Source organism: Rhea pennata, chromosome 18 (assembly GCF_028389875.1).
Source record: "Rhea pennata isolate bPtePen1 chromosome 18, bPtePen1.pri, whole genome shotgun sequence".
Taxonomy (NCBI): Eukaryota; Metazoa; Chordata; class Aves; order Rheiformes; family Rheidae; genus Rhea; species Rhea pennata.
The window spans coordinates 8,154,636-8,174,959 of record NC_084680.1 but is presented as its reverse complement, the minus strand read 5'-3'; the positions used below and the strand labels follow the sequence as shown (position 1 = coordinate 8,174,959).

At 67.4% G+C, this 20,324-nt stretch overlaps 3 protein-coding genes across 4 annotated transcripts; 2 read left to right on the top strand and 1 right to left on the bottom strand.

Annotated features, from left to right (window-relative positions):
* The first annotated feature begins 2,189 nt into the window (after positions 1–2,189).
* CERCAM (cerebral endothelial cell adhesion molecule) lies at positions 2,190–10,382 on the top strand. Its single transcript, XM_062591117.1, has 13 exons — positions 2,190–2,322; positions 4,558–4,668; positions 5,437–5,554; positions 5,722–5,856; positions 6,053–6,257; positions 6,351–6,470; positions 6,669–6,745; positions 6,934–7,040; positions 7,141–7,273; positions 7,347–7,474; positions 7,551–7,754; positions 8,472–8,711; positions 9,867–10,382. Exons 2-12 carry the CDS (start codon positions 4,595–4,597, stop codon positions 8,707–8,709), a joined length of 1,539 nt encoding a protein of 512 aa, XP_062447101.1. The 5' UTR covers positions 2,190–2,322; positions 4,558–4,594; the 3' UTR covers positions 8,710–8,711; positions 9,867–10,382.
* A 1,095-nt stretch (positions 10,383–11,477) lies between these two features.
* CFAP157 (cilia and flagella associated protein 157) lies at positions 11,478–14,909 on the top strand. The gene is made up of 7 exons (XM_062590913.1): positions 11,478–12,058; positions 12,360–12,615; positions 12,867–12,982; positions 13,752–13,896; positions 14,029–14,177; positions 14,337–14,521; positions 14,691–14,909. The coding sequence occupies exons 1-7, from the start codon at positions 11,799–11,801 to the stop codon at positions 14,765–14,767; spliced, it is 1,188 nt and encodes a 395-aa protein (XP_062446897.1). The 5' UTR covers positions 11,478–11,798; the 3' UTR covers positions 14,768–14,909.
* PTRH1 (peptidyl-tRNA hydrolase 1 homolog) lies at positions 14,844–19,095 on the bottom strand. 2 transcript variants are annotated; one of them, XM_062590915.1, is made up of 5 exons: positions 19,048–19,095; positions 17,207–17,426; positions 16,677–16,776; positions 15,849–15,894; positions 14,844–15,271 (listed from the first exon to the last, which is right to left on the bottom strand). In XM_062590915.1, the coding sequence occupies exons 1-5, from the start codon at positions 19,075–19,077 to the stop codon at positions 15,080–15,082; spliced, it is 588 nt and encodes a 195-aa protein (XP_062446899.1). In that variant the 5' UTR covers positions 19,078–19,095; the 3' UTR covers positions 14,844–15,079. The 2 variants fall into 2 exon arrangements, with proteins under 2 accessions (XP_062446899.1, XP_062446898.1); XM_062590914.1 differs by having other exon boundaries at positions 19,021–19,089.
* Between the last annotated feature and the right edge of the window lie 1,229 nt (positions 19,096–20,324).

Below are 20,324 nucleotides of genomic sequence, written 5' to 3'. Positions count from 1 at the left end.
GTGGGCGTGCGCTGTGGGCTGCATGCATGCAGTATGTGTGCACATGGGGTGTGTGTGCAAATGGGGTGTGTGTGCATGCAGTGTGTGTGCACACTGTGGGCTACATGCACGCAGTATGTGTGCACGCAGGAGATGTGTGCATGTATACAGCCTGTGTGCACACGGGCTGTGTGTGTGTGCACATGAGGAGTGTGCATGGGTGTGGGTGTGCACGGGCTGTGTGTGCAGCACACACGAGGGTGCGTGTGCATGTGGTGTTACACGCACACAGGGCGTATCCACGCCCAGGCCTTGCCAGCTCTACCCTGCCCTCTTCAGCTGTGTCAGGAAAAGGGGGAAAAATTGTAATTATTCTCTGTTAGGAATGACTGCGATTTCAGCGGAGCAAGGCGAGGCAGAGGGCTGCCTGGCCTCGTGCCGGCTGCAGCCCAGCCCTGCCCGTGCCTCAGTTTCCCCACGGCGCGGTGCAGAACGCTGCCCCTTCCTTCGCCTGGCAGAAGGGAGCTGGAGCTGCTGCCTGACTCGCCGGGCTGCAGCCTCGGCAGGGCCCTGCTTGGCATTTCGGGGCCCCAGGCCCCTGAACAGCCCCCCCCCCCCCCGCCCCGTATTTATTTCTGGCGCTGAACAACCTCTGCAGCGCGAGAGCCGCGTGCCCATCCCCGGGCGCTCGGGGCAGCGGAGGGCTGTGGCGGCTGCGGCGCGGGGGGGGAGGGGGGATCGGCCGTGGGGCCGGCCCCGCTGGGACCCCCCCCCACGGGGGACCCCTGCGCCCTGGGGCTGCGTCGCCGCAAGGCCGAGCGGGCGCGCGGCAGCGGCGCTCGGGACCGGGAGATGGCAGCAGCCGGCTGCGCGGCAGGAGGCTGCCGGCCTGCGGGGATGGGACCTCCAAGGGCAGCAGAGGTCCCCGCTCTTCTCCTGGCCACCCCCCCGGGCCACCCAGCAGCACCCCTGGGTGAGGGGCTCCCTCCGGAGCTGACGGGGTCCCTGAGATCCCGCTGCCACCAGCCCTCGGAGCATCTTCCATCCCACGGATGCTGGTGTCCGTACGGAGCAGGGAGAAGTACCGGTTTCCCACTCGGCCGAAACTCCCCCCCACGGGGGCATAATTAACGCCCAGGAACGAAGGAGAGCTGGGAGATGGGGAAACTGCGTCCCTGGGAACAGCGCTGCCTCCAGCCCCGGCTCCCAGCGCCCTGGGTTTTCCCTTCCCGGGATGGAGCTGCCGGCAAGGAAGGAAACGCGGCAGGCCGGACCCAGCGCGTGCCGGGCGCTTTCCCTCTCGTCTTTTCCGTTTCTGCTTTTGGGTCATTTCTCCCAGGGGCTGCGGGAAACTTTCCTCCTCCCCAAGCCCCCTGCGATCACTCCGTGTCTGGTGCCTTTTCAGAGATTGCCGGGAGTCGAGCCAAGACGCGGTGCGGGGCGACGGAGCCGCAGCGGCCGGGGCCGGCGCGAAGGTCGGGCCGGGCGCAGCCCGCGCTGGAGCCGGCCGCGCGGGCGCACGCGGCGGTTCCTCCCGGGGATCCGGCCGTCTTCCCAGCCGGTGCTTGCTCCGGGAGCTGACGACGCTGTTTACGGATCTGGTGGTTAACCAGCATTTTTGGCTGGATGTTTCCAAGGCCACGGGGCTGCTTGGCCGCGTTGCCGACGTGCCTGCGGCAGGCCCTTCGCGCCGGGGGCGCGCGCCCCGGGGTGCTGACGGGCCGGCGCCCCGCTGCGCCGGGGCCGAGCTCGCGGGATGCTCGCGGGGCTCGCGGTGCCCTGCGCCCTGGCTGCAACACCCTGCCTGGGTGGAAAGCAAGCTCCCGCCCGGCCAGGGGGTATTTGGGGGTGTTATGTGTATATATATATATTTTTGGAGGGGGGGAACGCTGGGGGGGGTGAGTGCAAGCCTGATGCGGGCTCCCCCCGCAGCGGGGTCCCCTCGCCACGGGGGTCCCGCAGGGAGGGAGGGAGGGATGGAGGGAGGGAGGGAGGGGAGCGGGGGCCGGGCCGGGGGCGGGGGGTGCGCTGAGTGCGCTGGGTCTCAGCCCGCCCCGTCCCCGCCCGCCGCCGCGCTCCGCGCTCCGCCATGGGCGCCGCGGGGCCGCTCCGCGCCCTCCTGCCGCTGCCGCTGCCGCTGCTGCCGCTGCTGCTGCTGCTGCCGGCGCCGGCGCCGGGCGCGGCCCCCCCGGGCCCCGCCAGCCCCGGCCCCGGCCCCGGCCCCGGCCCCGCGCCGCCGCGGCTGGTGCTGGCGCTGCTGGCCCGCAACGCGCAGCACTCGCTCCCGCACTGCCTCGGCGCCCTGGAGCGCCTGGACTTCCCCGCCGCCAGCACCGCCCTGTGGTGAGGGGCGGCGGGGCCCCCCGGGGGGCGGCGGGGCCCCCGGGGCGATGCGGGGCCCCCGGGGAAGCGGGTGCCGTCGGGGGGGCTGGAGGGACCCCGGGGATAACAGGGAGCGTCGGGGGGCTGCGGAGGCGCTGGGGACGCTGGAGGGACCCTAGGGGGAAGGGAGATTTGGGGGAATGGGGACCCCGGGGTAATAGTGAGCCTGGGGGGAAGAGGGGTGACGGGGACCCTGTGGGACACGGAGGTCCTGAAGGGATCGGGGTGGGTAGTGGGGACCGTGGGGATAGCAGGGACCGTGGGGAGGCAGTGGGGAGCCTGGGGAAGGGGGACTCTGGGCTGATGGGGACCTTGTGGGGTACGGGGGCCATGGGGTAACAGGGGTAACTGGGAGATGGGGGTCCTGGAGGGACCACGGGGGTAACAGGGACCCTGGGGGGACCCTACGGGCAATGGGGACTATTGCAGGGGTAACAGGGATCTCTGGAGGGAACAGGGACCCGGGGGGGGGACAGGAGAGGGTGGGGACCCGGGGGGGGGGGAAATGGGGACCCCTGTGGGTCACGGGGATCCCTGGGGGAGCAGGGACCCCGGAGGTAAGTGCCCTACCGGAGGGCTGGGAATGCACCCAGCACAGGGTGGCACTGCCCGGTGTGGGGGACCTGCTGGGCACTCTGGGGAGAGGGGGACCGGCCCTGCTGGGGGGGCTGCCCCACAGCGCAGCCAGTGCTGGGGCACTGCCCCTCTGGCCCCAGAGGCAGGAAATCCCTCCCCCCTCACCCCACCGCCTTTCCCCTCCCAAAGTTGTGGGGCCGGCGAGGGGAAGGGAGCCCGGGGGGGGGAACACTGTCCACATCAGCACGAAACGCCGCCCCCACCCCGCGCAGGGCTTGGTCCCGTCCCTCCTCTTTCCCAAGGATCCCCCTCCCCCCCAAAACCCCTTCCCGGTGCCGGGGGTGGCGGCTGGGAGAGGAGTCCCCGTTCCCCTCCGCCTAGCCCGTCCTTGCGGCGGGCCGGCTGGGGCGGAGGGTCCCGGCCGGAGCGGGTGCGGGATGCTTGGGCCGTGGCGGGAGTCACCCAGTGGGTGCTGTGCGCCCGGCGAGGGCCGTCCGCTCTGCCGGGGCCCCCGGGAGCCTGCTCTGGCCGGCGGGGCCGAACGGCGCTTTTTAAGAGCATCTGATTTCTTTGCCATCTGCGTGCGTCTCCGTGCTGCTGCCGCCGAGCCCCGAGCGGCACGCGGGAGCCGGCAGCCCCGGCTCTGCCCCTGCTCCGGGGGGGGGGGTCTGGAGTGTGGTCTGCTGGAGAGCTAGTGCCGCTCGGCCCCCTCGCAGGGGCTGGGGGCTGTGGGGCCGCCACCGGCGCGATGTGGGGCTCAGCTCGGTCGGAGCCTCCCCTCCGAGCGGCTCCCGGGCGAACAGCGCTGGAGCCGGTCGGCGCAATGCGGTGTGCGGACGGACGGGGAGGGAGTGTCCGTCCTCTGCCCCAGCCCGCGCTGGTCCGGGGTGGGAGGCGGCGGGGCTGGGACTGGGAAGGCAAAGCTCGGCATGAGCTAATTTGGGCCTGGGAGAAGGATGGGCCGAGGAGAAAGGAGAGCCGGTGGCCGCAGGCCGGCGTGCACTGTCCGGAGCTGTGGCCGGCAAGGCGGCAATTTGGAAGAAATTACCCCTCTGTGTGCCCTCTCCTGCAAGCGCCGTCGGGATTACTTCAAATTACATGTTAATTTTCCAAGCAAATGCCGCTTCCTTCGTTTGCTGGTGTCAGCGTCTCGGCTCTAGAAGCGTTTACAGCGCTGGGAAGAGGGGCTTGTTCGGCTCCCTTTGGGGGGGGAGCCACGTCTTCGGGCTGCCGGTGCTGTCTGGAGGTGGGGGCTGTGATGGGCACCAATCCTGCCCCCTGGAGCTGGGTTAACCTGCCCGTTTCCTTGTCCACTGCCTTCCCCTGAGCTAGCTCTCAGCTGCCTTTGCAGGGATGGGCAAAGCCCTGCTGTACAGAGGGAAACTGAGGCACCCAGTGACCAGGCGACCTGTGCAGTGGGTGTTAGACCGGGCAGCCCGATCTCTTTGCCCTGCCGCTCGCTGGGCCGTGACACGTGTTTGTGATGAGGAGGCGCTGAGCCCCATCCGCTTCTTTTCGATACAGGGACCTCCTTGAATCCCACGGGATGGAGGGGGGCCGTTTGGGGCCAGGATACAGGGCTGGGCCAGAGCTGAGCTGACGTCTCTGCCTCTTCCCCAGGTGCGTGACAGACCACAACTCAGACAACACCACGGCGATGCTGCGGGAATGGCTCACGGCTGTGGGGAAGGACTACCACTCGGTGCAGTGGCGCGCGGAGGAGGAGCCCAGGTGAGGCTGCAGGGCCCTGTCCGGCTCCCTACCCGGCTGCCGGGGAAGGGCCTGGAGCAGCGGCCGGCTGCAAGACGCAGGCTGCAAGACCTTGGTGCCTTGCACCTCCTCCTCCTGCAGCCTCTCCCCGTTGCGTTTCCTTATATGGGGGTGTTTGATCCCTGCAGAGCTTTTTGCAGAAGATGCTCCGTTGCCCTCCTCTAGCCTGGGGCAGTTCTGGCCTGGTTTAGGATGGGCTCTGGGTGCCAGCTCGCTGGTGGCATTGAAAATCATTTGTGTCTTGGCATGGCAGAGGTCTGTCTCCAGCACAGCATAGTGCCCGGGCTGCGTGTGCTCCCCAGAGCCGCTGGGCGAGTGCCCAGGCTGGCGGCATGGGTCCGCCCCGGGCTCGCTCGGGGCGGGAGGCCCCGGACCTAGCTGCAGACAGCGAGAGCCTGTTTCCACCCAGCCCCTCCGCCTGGAATGCGCTTGCCGGGGAAGCCGACCCGACCGCGAAGCCGCCCTGGGCTCGGGTTTCCCCCCTTCTCCCTGCCCGCAGAGCCGTGTCGCCCGCAAGGACGGACCCGGGGCTGGGGGGCTGGGAGAGGGCACCCACCCACCCACCCATCCCCTCCGCTCCGGAGCGCGGCCGCTGCCAGAACGAGCCTGCAGCGAGGCAGATCAGACGCTGCCCCTGGCTGAGCTGACTCAGCCGGCCGGCACGCGGTGTGCACCGAGTTTAGATGTTCCCGGCGGCCGCTGTTTTAACCCCTGCTTTCCCCGGTGCAGCTCCTACCCTGACGAACTCGGTCCCAAGCACTGGAGCGACAAACGCTATGAAAACCTCATGCGGCTCAAGCAGGAGGCTCTGACCTTCGCCCGGGAGCAGCGGGCTGATTACATCCTGGTGAGGAAACTGGAAACGGGGCGAGCAGGACCGTGCCCCTGACATCCCCCCACAGCCATTTGTGCCTCCCGTGTCCAGGGCAAATGCCACCGTGTAGGAGGTGGCAGATGGGAGTTGTGGCTGAGGGTGGCAGATCCGGACCTGCGGGATGTGTGTTTTGCCCCTAGTTTGTGGACACGGACAGCATCCTGACCAACAACCAGACCCTCAAGTTCCTCATGGCGCAGAACAAGTCAGTGGTCGCCCCCATGCTGGACTCCCAGACCTACTACTCCAACTTCTGGTGCGGGATAACGCCCCAGGTATGCTGTGGGCGCCTGGCTCACTCTGCAGGGCTGCTGCATGCCCCAGAGAGCCCCACTGGTGTTTTCCCCCGTGCCATGCTGCTCCATGTCCTCAGGAACAGCATCTCTGCGGCTCCCCTTGCTGCCGTGTGCTGTAGTGTGGGATGGAGGAGCCCATGGGATGGTCGAGGCATCATGCCAATGTGCGTCGTAGGGGTACTACCGCCGGACGGCCGACTACTTCCCCACCAAGAACCGCCAGCGCGTAGGCTGCTTCGCTGTCCCCATGGTTTACGCCACGTTCCTGATCGACCTGCGGAAGGAGGAGACGTCCCGGCTGGCCTTCTACCCTCCCCACCCCAACTACACCTGGTCCTTCGATGATATCATCGTCTTTGCCTACTCGTGCCAGGCCGCCGGTGAGGTGCTGGTGGCCCACGGGAGGATCGTGGCGGTGCCAGGGCGGGCGGCGGGGCCGCTGGCCGAGGGTGCTCACCCACGCCGTCCGGCAGGTGTGGAGGTCCACGTGTGCAACCAGCAGCGCTTCGGCTACATCAACGTCCCTGTGAAGGCCCACCAGACGCTGGAGGACGAGCGCGTCAACTTTGTGCATCTCACGCTGGAAGCCATGGGTGAGCGCCCGCGGGTGAAGGGACCCCTGGGGACGTCCCCCGCCCCGAGCTGGGGCTCACCCCACTGCTGCCTGCGCGCGCTGCGTGGGGCTGCCTGGCTCTGTCGGCTCGGGGGTGCTGCCAGCCGGGGTCGGTCCCGGCGGTGGGGCCATGGCCGCGGCCGAGTCCCCCCCAGCCCCACGTCCCGTCTCCCCGCAGTGGACGGGCCCCCCATGCAGCGCTCCAGGCACATTTCCCTCCTGCCCAAGCCGCTCACCAAGATGGGCTTCGATGAGGTGAGCGCCTGAGGGACCCCCCGGCGTCCGCGCGTCCCTCCGGTCCCTCCGTCCGTCCCTCCTCCTGCTCCCCTATCAGGCGTCCTGCCGCAGAGCATCTCCCCACCAAGGAGGCAGCCGGGTGGCTCCCCACGGCTGTGGGGTGCCGTGCCCCCCTCCCTTGGCGAGACTCTCTGCTTCCTCCCTAGATTTTCCTCATCAACCTGGTGCGGAGGCCGGACCGGCGCCGGCGGATGCTGGACTCGCTGCGGGAGCTGGAGATCGCCCCGCGGGTGGTGGACGCCGTGGACGGCAGGTGACCGCGGGCGGGGGGCGGCGGCGGCGGGACGCGTCCCCGCGCCGGGGGGCAGGCCCAGCCGAGCAGGCTCTCGCCGACGCGGCCCCTCGCCTCGCAGCGCCCTCAACAGCAGCGACATCAAGGTGCTGGGCGTAGACCTGCTGCCGGGCTACTACGACCCCTTCTCCGGCCGCACGCTCACCAAGGGCGAGGTCGGCTGCTTCCTCAGCCACTACAACGTCTGGAAGGAGGTAGGGGGCCGGGCTGGGGGGCCGGCTGGGGGACTGGGCTGGGGGGGCTCACGCCACGCCGCCCTCCCCGCAGATCGCGTCCCGGGGGCTGGAGCGGTCGGTGGTCTTCGAGGACGACGTGCGCTTCGAGGTTTCCTTCCCGGCGCGGCTGCGGCGGCTCATGGAGGAGCTGGAGCGGGCGCAGCGGGACTGGGACCTCATGTAGGTGCGGGGGGCCGGGGCGGCGCGGGGGCCGAGGCGTGGGGCGCCCACGGCGGCCCTCACCGCTCGCCCGCAGCTACCTGGGCCGGAAGCAGGTGAACGCCGAGGACGAGGCGCCCGTGGAGGGCGTGCGAAACCTGGTGGTGGCCAGCTACTCCTACTGGACCTTGGCCTACGCCATCTCCCGCCGCGGCGCCCGGAAGCTCCTGGCCGCCGAGCCCCTCTCCAAAATGCTGCCGGTGGACGAGTTCCTGCCCATCATGTACGACAAGCACCCCAAGTAAGGAGGAGGAGGAGGAGGAGGGGGCCGCAGTGGCCGAGGAACACGTGTTTCTTCTCCTCCGTCGCCCCGTCCTCCCTGGTGTTACTCACGCCGAAGAAAAACATCTGCCTGCATGAGCTCATTCCCCCCAGGGTGCCGCTTGGCCGCCGGCCGCTGGAAAATGGCCCCGTGCCGGCGCGGGGAAGGTGGCGGTGGGGCCGGCGGCGCGGATGGAGCCGGGGATCTCAGCCCCGTGGCTCGGCGGTGCCGGGACCCGCCGGAAAGGGAGGCTGGTTTGGGGGGGGGGGGACACGGACGGATGTGAACCAGGGGCAGCCGGGCGCCCCGCGCGCGAGCCGAAGCCGCGCCGCCGCGCTCCCTCCGCCCGAGCCGGGCGCTGCTCCCCAGCCGGGCGCGGGGAGGGCGATGGCGGCGGGGGTGGGTGAGGGGGGAGCTCCCCGGCCGGCCTGGCCCCGGCGCGGCGCCTTGGCCGCGGTTTGAGACGTTGCCTCAGAGCCGGGGAGGGCTCGGGGGGCGGCGGGAGGCCGCGCGGCCCAGCGCCTCGCTTTTCCCGGGACCCCTTCTCCGGGCGTTGGGGCAGGCGCCTTCCTCGCCGTCGCCCGCCCCGGGCGGTGGCTGCCCCAGCTCCGGGCGGTCGGTCCCCCTTTCCCAGCCCCTTCCTCGCCGCGCTCCGTGTTTGGATGCGTTCTCCCGCGTCCGCCCTGCCTTCCCCAGCGAGGACTACAAGCGGCATTTCGCCCCGCGGGACCTGCTGGTGTATTCGGCTCACCCCCTCCTGGTGTATCCCACCCACTACGCCGGGGACAGCAACTGGCTGAGCGACACGGAGACCTCCACCATCTGGGACGACGACTCCAAGGAGACGGGCTGGAACGGCTCGCGGAAGACCCTGAAGGACTCGCGGGGCGGCGCGGGCCACTCGCTCCGCTCGGCCGCCCGCGACGAGCTCTGACGGTGAGCGAGGCCTGCGGGAGCAGCCGCGGGGCGCCTCTCCGATCCCCTCCTCCTCGCCGCCGGGGGACGGAGCGGCCGGAAAGCGTCTCCCTCCGAGCGCTGTGTTGGGATGCGGCTCAGCCTCCTGGTTTCTTTTCGCTGCCTGTCTCTACCCCTTCTCCCTGCCAGTCTTGGAGCACCAGGGAGCGGAGACAAGGCACCTTCTCTTCCAGGCAGGGAAACTGAGGCAGGAGAGGGCCAAGGCACAGCTCGTGGCTGTGCGGTCCCTGGTGCGGTCCCGAGTGCCCTGAGTGGGGCTAGAGGGGACCAAGAGGCCGTATTCCTGCTGGCCCCGTCTCTGTGCCTCTCTCAGTCAAGCAAGGAAGGGAAAAAACTCCTTCACCTTGTGCAAAAGTCACATTAGCTTGAAGGGTGCTGGGGCCTCTTGTAGGGGCATGTTTCACCCCAAAGGTCCTTGTCTTCGTTTGCTCTCCCGCACGCGTTAAAACGGGTGCCCCTGCGCCAGGGGCCGCGTTTCCCAGGGCGGTCCGTGCGGGGAGCCGGGCGTCCCGGGTTCGCTGCGCCCGAAGGCGGCGCCGGCACGGTTAACGCTGGGTCAGACTTTCCCTGACACGGTCCTGCTGTCTGAGGTTGCTAGTGCTGGCAGCGAGAGCCGCCCCGGGAGCAGCCAGACCGGGGGAGGCTGCAAAGCAACCCGCCCTTGGCCTTTAGTCCCGGCGCGGACGCGTCCGAGGGCCGGGGCAGCCGGGCGGCGCGGGAGCTCGCAAGCCAGCAGGGCCCTGTTTCGCCGCTGCCCTGCTGGGAGCTGCCCGGCGGCTCCTTCCCGGGGCCGGGGCTGGGGCTGCGGGGAGCCGCGCGGAGGCAGAGCCGGGGCGGCGCGTGCTGCGGCGGCCGGGGAGTTTGGTTTTTCACGCCGGGCGTGCGAAGTGACCTTGGCTGGCTGGCGAAGAGTCAAAGCGAGTGGGAAGGTGGGAAGAGCTTCCAGCCCCAGCGCGACGGGCTCGGCAGGCGAGCGCCCGCGGCGGGTTGCTGGCCCCGAGCGCCGCGGTGCCTCCAGGATCAAAAGCTGGGCTGGTGGGGGTGGCAGGGGTGGGTTGTCCCTCTGCGACCAGCCTGGCCTTAAACACTAACGCGGTGCTTTTCCTTTCTTCCTAGGGGTGCGACGCTGTGACCAAGGTGGGAAGGTCACGGGCCACAGCCCCGCGGTTGATCCTGCTGGTTCGTGGGTGAGAGACGCAGTCGCCCTGGCTGGACCCCGCAGGGTCCTGCAGACTCTGCACGGGGCAGGCCCTGACACAGGGTTTGTCCCCCTGGCTCTGAGTGAGACCTCAGAGCTCTTCCTGTGCTTGGTGGAGGGACTTGTGGACCACAATGCTGCATCCCTCCTGGGGACACATCTCCCTGGGAGGGCAGGACTGTCCGGAGCAATGCAAAACTCCACCATCTCCTGCCCGTCCGGACTCTGGGGGTTGTTTTTCTGGCTGCTGGTTGAGCCGGGGGCATGGGCTGAATCTTACCGTTTCTTTCGTTGCTCCTTGGACATTGCACGTGGATCTGCAGATCACTCACGAGGTGGCAGGCTTTGCCCCTTGCCACCATCCAGGCTTGGCCCTTGCCAGCGTCACATTGGGGCTGAAGCCCAGGGAGGATTAAACCAGACTTTTTTTTTTTTTTGAGCTGCCATGCTGTGCCGTGCCCGGGGGGGGGGGTTGCCTGGCTGAACAGCTTTGCCCCCCCGTGGTGTCCGCTGGCGTGTCCCTCGGCGAGGGCTTGGCGGTCCCTCAGTGGGGGATCATCCACTTGGGAGCAAAACCTGTCAAGGGCGAAGGGAAGGAGGAAACTGGGGTGGGAGAAGGAGGAGGGGGCTGCGGCGGCACCACCTGCCCCGGCCTCCCTCGGCCTCCCCGGGGCAGGGGGCAGAGGCTGGCTGTGCGGGCACCAGGGGCGAGAGCGGGACGCCGTGGTGGTGCAGCGTGCGCTGGTGTGGCCAGGGCTTTAAACTGGGCGAGCTGGTCCCGGGCGCAGGGGCTGCATGGGTGGGGAAACCCCCTCGTAAGCAAGGGGGTGGTGGAGGTCCGGCTGCGGCGAGCTGCCGCCGGGGGCTCGCGTTGCCGGGGCCGGAGTGCTGGGGCCGTCGCCGCGGTGGCCATCCCCGTTGCCGTGGTGGCCATCCTCGTCGCTGTGGTGGCCATCCTCGTCGCCCCGGCCCGAGGGGAGCGGGGCTGGTGGGGCCGCGGGGCTCGGCGGGGACGTCCTTCACGGGGGCCGGGCCCACCTCTCCCGCGGCCCGGGAGCTGCCCGCTCGGCCGGGCAGGACGGGACTGGCGCGCGGCGCCTCTTGATGGCGTCCCCGGCGATGGCGAGCGGCCAGGCCGTGCCGCTGGAGAAGCTGGAGCAGGTGCTGGAGCAGCAGCGGGAGGCGGAGGCGGCGCTGCTGGCGGCCCTGTGCCGGCGGGAGGACAGCATCGCTGCCCTCTGCGACCGCGAGCCGCTGCCGGACGAGCCCGGCGAGCCCGACCGGGAGGCCTTGGAGGCGCAGCTCGCCGAGGCGTACCGCGTCACCCAGGAGCTCCAAGAGAAGCTCACGGCTGAGAAGTCGCTGCTAAGTAACGTGCCGCGTCAGGGCTGCCCTTCGCTCCTTCCTTCGTGGCCCGGGCTCCTCCCTGGGGGAGGCTGAGCCTCCCCGACCCAAAGCCTGACACCAGCTCGAGCACCAGCACGTGCAGCTGAGACCTGCTGGGCACCAACCAGCCTGGCCAGGTTCAGAGGGAGGTGTTTGCTTTTCAAGAGCCTGCACTTGCGTGGTGCTAAACCTCAGCTCCCCGGAGCAAGCAAATGCTCCGCAGGGCAACGTCTGGCTGAAAACCAAGGGCTGCCTGGAGTGGAGGAGTAGTTTCCTTAGAAATGCTGCAACCAAGCCCTTCCCTGGGGAGCTGGGGGAGATCCGAGTCCTTGCCAGACCCCTAGTGCCACCCCATCTCTCCACCCCATCTCTCCACCCCATCTCTCCACCCCTGCCTGGCACCTGGGTGCTCCTTTCGGCATCAGACTAGCAGCCGGGTGGGTGCTGAGGGCAGCTCGGTTGCCATGATCCCCAGGGTGGGTGCAGCTTCCCAGCTCGCTGCAAGCGCTGTCGCTGCTGTGGCTGTTGGCACCCTGCAGCAGGCTTGGCCGGAGGGACCTCTCCAGACCTCTTTGGCAGGTGAGCAGGTGGAAGAGCTCAGGTTACAAAACAGACAGCTCAAGGCCAAAATCACATCCCTGGAAGAGCAACTGAAAAAGGAAGAGGAGAAGCACGAGGTCATAGTCAAGAGCCTGGAGCAGAAAGCAATGCTGGACAAGGAGAGGTTTGTCTGGGGATGGGAGGCTTCCCCAAGCTCTGCTCCTGCCTGTTCCTGTCACTGTGCTATGCCTCAGTTTCCCTGCAGCCAGGGCTGTGGGAAAGTGCTTTCCCAGGCCATCAGGAGAATCAGGGCTGGAAGAGGGGGTGACATGGAGGTGCTCAGGAAAGTGCCCTGAGGGATGGAGTGAGCCCCTGTCCTGGCAGGATGGTGGGTACACCTGGGAGGAGCTGCAGCCTTAGCACAGTGAAGGTGGGCTGCTCTCTTCACTCATGGTTTGGGGGGACGTGCCCTCTTTTCTTCACAGCCTGATGAAGGAGATGGAGCAGCGAGTGGAAGCTTTGGCAACTGAGACGCACAGGAGGATGAATGAGACCACTCAGCAGGTCATCCAGGAGAATGTGGCCCTCAGGGCCCAGCTGGGCCGGCTGAACAACTACAACAGGGATCTTCTGAAGGATAACGAACAGCTCCAGGCAGTCATGAGTGACCTGAAAATCCAAGTGGATCTTCTGGAGGACAGGGAGAAGGAAATGGCCAAGCGCATGGTCTGCAACCGCAAGGTCCCAGCCTACATCCCAGGGAGGGGTCGCTGGGGAGCAAAGGGGCTGACATAACCATGTGCAGCATCCATCCCCCTCTCCCCAGGGAGCCGGTATCGGGGCGCTCTGAGTACTGGAGCAGCTTTGCTGTGGGGAGACAGTGTGTATGGAAGGGCAAGCGAGTGCAGGCTAGGGTGGCTTGGCAGGGTGGAGAGGTGATGGGAGGTTGGGGACATCCATCCTCTGCCTCTTTGCCCGTCTCCCGCTTGCAGGTGATCTCGATGCTAACCGCGTTATGTGAGATGCTGCAGGGGCTGGGGGATGAGACGGAGTGGAAGAAGGTCCAGAGCCAGCTGGAGCAGCTGAAGGAAGCAGCTGCGGCACTGCGGTACGTGTGACCCAGCAAGGCTCCCCAGTCCGTTCCAGTGCCTGCTGGGAGGTGGGTGAGAGACTGCTCGCTCCGCACACCGGACCCAGCAGACCTTGCAGGCTAAGTAGCCCAGACAGGACCTGACAAACGGAGCCCAGGGCCTTTGGGAAGCAGCACTGGTGTGTGTGTGGGGAGAAACTGTTCCTTGGGCTGCCTTGTCTGGCATGAGACCTACAACAGATCTTGCCAGGAGGAGCCAGAATTTTCCCAACTGTTGAAAACTCCAGTTTTAGAGAGAGAGAGAGAAAAAAAAATAACTTAAAAAATGTGAGGACAGCCCCCAAACTTCTCAGCCAATTGCTTCAGCTCAGTGAGAGTAGATCTCGTGTTGGTGAGGTATAAAATTCCAGGCAGTTCTCAATTTCCACTGTTTTTCAATGAGGCCAAAATGATTTTGGAGCCTACAGAAGTCAGAACAGGAGAATTACCATGAGGATGAAAAGAGGGACACAACACTCAAAAGGGGATCCCCTTTACCCCCCCACGCACCTTTGCTAAAGCCCTTGCAGTCAGCATTTTCCTGAGGGAGAAATAGCTCCAAAAAGCTGGAGCAGAGGAAGGAAGGAAAGGCAGACCTGGGCACGCAGGGGGCACCAACACTGGCTCCCAGCCTGGCCGGGCTCAGCAGCTCCATGGTGTTGCCCACCGCAAAGCTAGGTGTGATGTGGGGCGCTGGTGGCTCCCTTACTTGAGGCCATGCACGTCCCTGTCCTTTCTGCTGCTGCAGCTGCGAGGAGGACTCACGAGCAACAGTGGGGAAGATGATGCCTGAAGAGCAGCACCAGCGCAGGGCCTCAAGGGAGATGGGGCGCGTGTGGAGCAGGGAGAGCATTCTGAGCAAGGGCAGAGGCAGCAGCAGGGACCTCAGGGAGGTGAGAGGCTGCAGCCCCTGGGGCTGAGCCCCAGCACAAGGAAATAGCTCCCAGGATCCCACTGGAACCAGTGACTTTGCCTGCTGGGTTGGAGCCCAAGGGTTATTGCAGCAAGCACTTGTCCCTGTGCAGAGGCCGTCGGAGAAGATGGGAAAATCCCAGCACTGGGCCAAACTGCGGAACAGGCTGATGATGCAGGAGCTGTCAGAGTCCCCAGCTGCAGGGCTGCTGCTGGCTTTGAAGGAAAGCAAGACCTGTGAGCTAAACGCACCTAAAAGGAGGTACGCTGCCCCCCTCTCCTGCGTGCACGCATCCTCCTGGCACTTTGAGCAGGACCCTGCTCAGGCCCCCTCTGCAGGGCTCAAAGCCTGCACACGGGGGCCACACTACCTCCATCCCCTCCCTTCCCTGAGTGCCTGCTCTCCCCTCTGGCCCTGCAGCTCCAGCCAGCTGCATCCAGTTTTGCCCCCAAGAGTATTCCCTGGGATGTCTAACAAGACGCCCTTCAGGATGCAGCTACTTGTGTCCCACCTCATGCCTATACTGAGAGGCTCCAGCCACCTTCACAGGCTACCCCTTCTGGAACCGCCCATGCCCCTGCCGCAGCCTGAAGGTGACGTACCAGGTAGAGCTGGGGGAACCCTTAGGAGGGGCTGTCTGCCTCCCATTGCCCATCCCTTCCCCTCTGGAAGTTTTCCTCCAGCCTGGTCTGGGAGAACAGGGACAGAAACATGGACTTGAGCCTTAGAGTGCAAACATGTCCCCTCTCTGCCGCATTTGAACTGTGCCTACAGCCAATGATGACTTTAGTCTGCAAGATGGACAGGAAGACGCCCAGAGCTCCAGCCTGGACCAGCTCAGCAACCAGTGATAGCCGGAGTTCAGCTGGCAGCGCAGGGGAGACAACAACAGGACCTTGCCCTGTAGATGAAGGAGCAGGGCAGAACTGGGGCTGGGGGTTTATTTCATGTCTGTGCAAAACTGCTTTTAAAGCCATTGCAGAGGTCTGTGCACAGGAGCTGTCTGGATCCATCCGTACAAGTGAATAGATTGGGGCTGGACTGAGACTGTCCTAGTGTCCTGCCAGGATGCCTGGCAAATCCCACTCTGCTTGGCATCATGGTCACTCAGGAAAGCCCAGAGCACCCTATCCATCAGCCACGCAGGTCGTCAAGGATTAGTGTCACCCCCTGTCCCCTGGCTCTCCCCTGGATGCGCTCCTCTGCAGGATGTGCTCCAGCAGGCAAGTGGCTGCCTGGCTCAGAACGTGCTGCAGCATCTCCTGCTCCCTGCTGTTGAATGGGCCCAGGACGTAGCAGGTCACTGTCGTTCCGCCCTCTGGCCGCCCGATGCCAACCCTGAGCCGTGTCATCTCCTGTTGAGGAAGAAGGAACATCTGGTGGAGCTGCTGGCAGATGGCCCCCACCAGCAGGCAGCTCAAGGGGCCAGGCTGAGAAGGGAGCTGCCCCCAGCACAGCAGTACAGCAGAAGCTTGCAGGCCTTGGCACACAAGTCGGGATAGGAACCCAGAGGCCGTGGAGCTAGCTCTGAGCAGCTTGAGAGGACGAGGGACAGTGCTGCACAGGGGAGATGGCCTGGGTGACAGTGAGGGAAATGGGCCTCCCCACTTTCCCCTGGGCTGGTTTCAGGCCCTGTTCCAAAAAACAGGACTTTGGGAAGAGGCTTTTGTCGGGCTCTGCTGGGCCCCAGGCTCCTGCTAGGCCAGGCGGATCCACTGGAGCTAATTGTTTCCATGTCCTCAGCAGGGGCGAAGCCAACATCAGGCCCTCTGGGAAGCACAGGCGGAGGGAAGGGGGGGAACGAGCAAAGGGCTGGTGGGAAGGGGGATGGGGCTTGTCCAAGGGAGTGGGGGCCCTGGGGCAGGGGCATGGCAAGCCAGCACCAAGGCGGGCAGGGGCAGGACAGATCCCCTGCCCCAAGAGCCCACTCACGTTGGAGTGCAGAGCGCTGATGCAGGATCGAACCCCGTTGTGTCCCCTACGGAGAGAAGAAAACCCACCGATAGTCTGTGAGAGACCCCCCTCCCCTCCATGGGATGGTGCTCAGGATCCCGCACTGCAGGGACCTGGAGACATGGTCTGTGCCAGCCATGCAGCTCCTGCGCCTCTGCAGGCACATCCGAGCACCCTGGGGTTGAGAGCGGCTGGCTGTGGGGGGAATGAAGAGAAGCAGGGTTGGGACAGCACGTACTGGGCGTCTTGGCTCTTGCTGCAGCTGGTGCACATGCAACTGAGCACCATGGCACAGCACCCTTCTGGGCAGCAGCTGCTGAGTTTGAGCAACCCAGCTGCAACCAGGATGGAAGCAGTTTCCAGCACTATCACTGCCCCACTTGTCTCTCCCACAGCGGAAGAGTTCCTAAGTTAAATGTCTTGGGGCTGATTCAGGAGCTGAGCTGGGGCTGGCAGAGTGGAGGCATCAGGCCCTGGTGTACTACATGAAGTCCATGTGGTGCGGCTGATGGGCTGGATCCACCTCCTGGGCCACCTCCAGGATGCTTCCTGCCTTTTCTCTGCCAGGACGGGAATTGAGAGGCTGCCCAAACAGCCAGCTGTTGCCTCTGTAGCTGGGATCAGACCCAGGGCTTGGCGCTGGGGCTGCAAGCACTGTCGGTATGTGGCCAGGAACTGCCCTGGTGCCTACAGGAGCACGGCAAGGCCCCAAATCAGGTTGCACAGGTAAAGCCTGGGCCATGGGTCATAAGAGTGGCTTAGAGAGCTGCTGGGATGTTGCTGTTCTACCCTTCCTCTCTCCCATACCTTGCGCTGCCTCCCAGCTTGATTGCCACCTTCCCCAGGGCCTTGTCCAGGTCGTCGTGAACCAGGTAAATGTCTTTTGGGCTCAGGTTGTACATCTTGGCTTTAGAAAAAACAAACAAACAAATATGTCCAGGAAGCGAGGGAGGACTGGTTCACTGTGCCCTGGGACCATGAAGTGGGGCTGAAGGGACCGTGGACTGCAGGGCAGGCGGACACAGCAGGGCTGGCATGGAAGCTGGTGGTGTGGTGGTATGTGGAGGAGCCTGGGCTCCTCTGCAACCAGCCAGTTCCCTCACACTGCCGGGCCATCTAGCAGCTAGCTCAGGACTGTGTCCCTCTATGAGCTGAGGGGGAGATGGGTGTAGAGAGAAAACCTCTGCGGGGGGGGGGGGGGGGGGGGAGTCTGAGGGGCACAGCAGACCCAGGGCAGAAAGCGTGGCCCTGGGCTGAGATAGCAGAAGCCCCAGAGCATCCCAGGGATCTGCGAGCCCCACTGGGCTGGCCCTGAGGGGCGATGCTGAGCTGCTCACCGGCACAGGCGACGCTGAGCCCGTTGAGGTTCATCAGCCTCCGTGGCTTGAGCAGCACCAGCTCCACGCCGTGCGCCGTGGCCACGGCCACGTCAGCGCAACACTGCCCGTCCGCTCGCCACTGGTCGGCCACCGCCAGCTGCCCGGCGAGCCGGTCCAGCACGGCCATGCCCACACTGTGCCGCGTCCCTCGCAGCCCATAGTTGCCCAGGCCTGCCACCTGCCCCACACCACGGCCGGGCCGTCAGCCCCCTGCTCCCCCCAACTCCATCCCCCTGGTGCTTCCCCAGACCCGCTCTCTCCATACCCACTCCCCTCCAGACAGGACCCCCCAGCTGCTTCCCCAGACCTGCTCCCTCCATCCCCGCTCCCCTCCATCCCGATCCCCCAGGGCTCCCCCAGATTTGCTTCCCCTTAGACTCGATCCCCTCCAGCCCCGCTCCCCTGGGCTCCCCCACCCCCGCTCCCCAGGGCTCCCCCACCCCGCTCCCCTCCAGCCCCGCTCCCCTGGGCTCCCCCACCCCCGCTCCCCAGGGCTCCCCCACCCCGCTCCCCTCCAGCCCCGCTCCCCTGGGCTCCCCCAGCCCCGCTCACCCCCAGCCCCGCTCCCCAGGGCTCTCCCACCCCGCTCCCCTCCAGCCCCACTCCCCTGGGCTCCCCCAGCCCCGCTCCCCAGGGCTCTCCCATCCCGATCCCCTCCAGCCCCGCTCCCCTGGGCTCTCCCAGCCCCGCTCCCCAGGGCTCTCCCGCCCCGCTCCCCTCCAGCCCCGCTCCCCAGGGCTCTCCCAGCCCCGCTCCCCAGGGCTCTCCCACCCCGCTCCCCTCCAGCCCCGCTCCCCTGGGCTCCCCCAGCCCCGCTCACCCCCAGCCCCGCTCCCCAGGGCTCCCCCCAGCCCCGCTCCCCAGGGCTCTCCCACCCCGCTCCCCTCCAGCCCCACTCCCCTGGGCTCCCCCAGCCCCGCTCACCCCCAGCCCCGCTCCCCAGGGCTCTCCCACCCCGCTCCCCTCCAGCCCCGCTCCCCAGGGCTCTCCCAGCCCCGCTCCCCAGGGCTCTCCCACCCCGCTCCCCTCCAGCCCCGCTCCCCAGGGCTCTCCCAGCCCCGCTCCCCAGGGCTCTCCCACCCCACTCCCCTCCAGCCCCACTCCCCTGGGCTCCCCCAGCCCCGCTCCCCAGGGCTCTCCCACCCCGCTCCCCTCCAGCCCCGCTCCCCAGGGCTCTCCCAGCCCCGCTCCCCAGGGCTCTCCCACCCCGCTCCCCTCCAGCCCCGCTCCCCAGGGCTCTCCCAGCCCCGCTCCCCAGGGCTCTCCCACCCCGCTCCCCTCCAGCCCCGCTCCCCAGGGCTCTCCCAGCCCCGCTCCCCAGGGCTCTCCCACCCCGCTCCCCTCCAGCCCCGTTCCCCAGGGCTCTCCCACCCCGATCCCCTCCAGCCCCGCTCCCCAGGGCTCTCCCAGCCCCGCTCCCCAGGGCTCTCCCACCCCGCTCCCCTCCAGCCCCGCTCCCCTGGGCTCCCCCAGCCCCGCTCCCCAGGGCTCTCCCACCCCGATCCCCTCCAGCCCCGCTCCCCAGGGCTCTCCCAGCCCCGCTCCCCAGGGCTCTCCCACCCCGCTCCCCTCCAGCCCCGCTCCCCAGGGCTCTCCCACCCCGCTCCCCTCCAGCCCCGCTCCCCAGGGCTCCCCCAGCCCCGCTCCCCAGGGCTCTCCCACCCCGCTCCCCTCCAGCCCCGCTCCCCAGGGCTCCCCCAGCCCCGATCCCCCCCCGGCCCCCTCGGCGCCCCCAGCCCCGCCCTCGCCCCCGCCCCCGCCCGCGGCCCCACCAGGACGCGCGGCCCCGCCCGGCTCACGAGGGAGCGCGCGCGCCGCGCCGCCTGCATGCCGCCCGGCCAGCCCCGCCCCCAGCCCCGCCCCGCCCCGCGCGCCGCCGCCCCGCCCCGCGCGCCGCCGCCAATGGCCGAGCGCCGCTCCGCCCCGCGCGCCGCCGCCATCTTTCTTAAGGGCAGAGCCGCCATCTTACTTAAGGGCAGGCGGGAGGAGAGCTGGGGGGCTGCCTTGTCCCCTGTCCTGCAGCGGCTCCTCCTCGGCCCGTCCCCTCCCGTCCCTTTCCTGGTGGCTGAGGCCCAACCGTTGGGGCAGCCCATGTCGGGGTCAAGCTGGCCGCTCTGGCCTGGCTTTACTCGGCCCCTTCCCAGGCCTGGGCCGCGCTGAGCAGCCGCTCCGTGCTTGGTGGCAGCGGGCGAACGCGTCCAGCCGCCCTCTGCGTGCCCGGGCCTGCCGGCAGTGGGGTCGGTGCACGGGGCACCCCATGGAGCCCTGGGCCGGGGTGGGAGGTGGAAACGGAAGGCGGTGGTGCTGCAGCACCTTGAGTGCCAATCTGCCTGTGTTGGGGGTGCTGTGGCCCTTCCCTTGCCCTCTGCCCTCCGCTCTGGGCGTTGCTAGGGCGCCCACTGAGGATGTGGGTGAGCGGGTGGGGTGTGCGCTGCCCCCTGCACCGCGGTGCTCTGGCTCCCGCCCGTGTTCCTGCCTAGCAACGCCTGGAAGCGACGGGCTGGGATAGCCTCCGAGCGGGGGGCCCCAGGTGGCTGGCGCTGCCTGGGCAGGACAAGGTGGGACCTCTCCTTCTCTGGCCCCAGGGGCTGCTTGGAGCCAGCCCAGCTCCTGGGGCCCAGGGATGGGGGCAAGTTGGAGGGAGCAAAGCTAGAGTCAGTTGGGGCGGGGGAGTTACTGGGGCCTGAGAGTGGGGCTGGGGGCAGATGTCACCTGGGGGGAGTGGATGAGCAGTGGCACTGTCCCCCCAGGTGTGGCAGAGATGGAGGCAGAGGGGCTATTTGCAACTGCAGTGCCAGAAGAGGAGCTACAGGAAGGCTGGGAGAGGTCCTTGGAGAGGATCTTCAGGCCCAGCCAGTGTCTGCGCAGCGTTGAGGGCCCCCGGGAAGCGAGATGTCTCCCTGCGATTGTGCGGGACAGGATGCAGGAGCAGTGAGTCCTCATATTTCCCTTGTTTGTGCCTGTTATGTTCTACTCTTGAACTGTCCTTGCCAGTGGTCAAGTCCTGAGGGGACATCTGGGCAGTGGGGTCATGTGGTCCTCTGGCCAGTCCCCAGCCCCAGGTGGGCCCTGACCC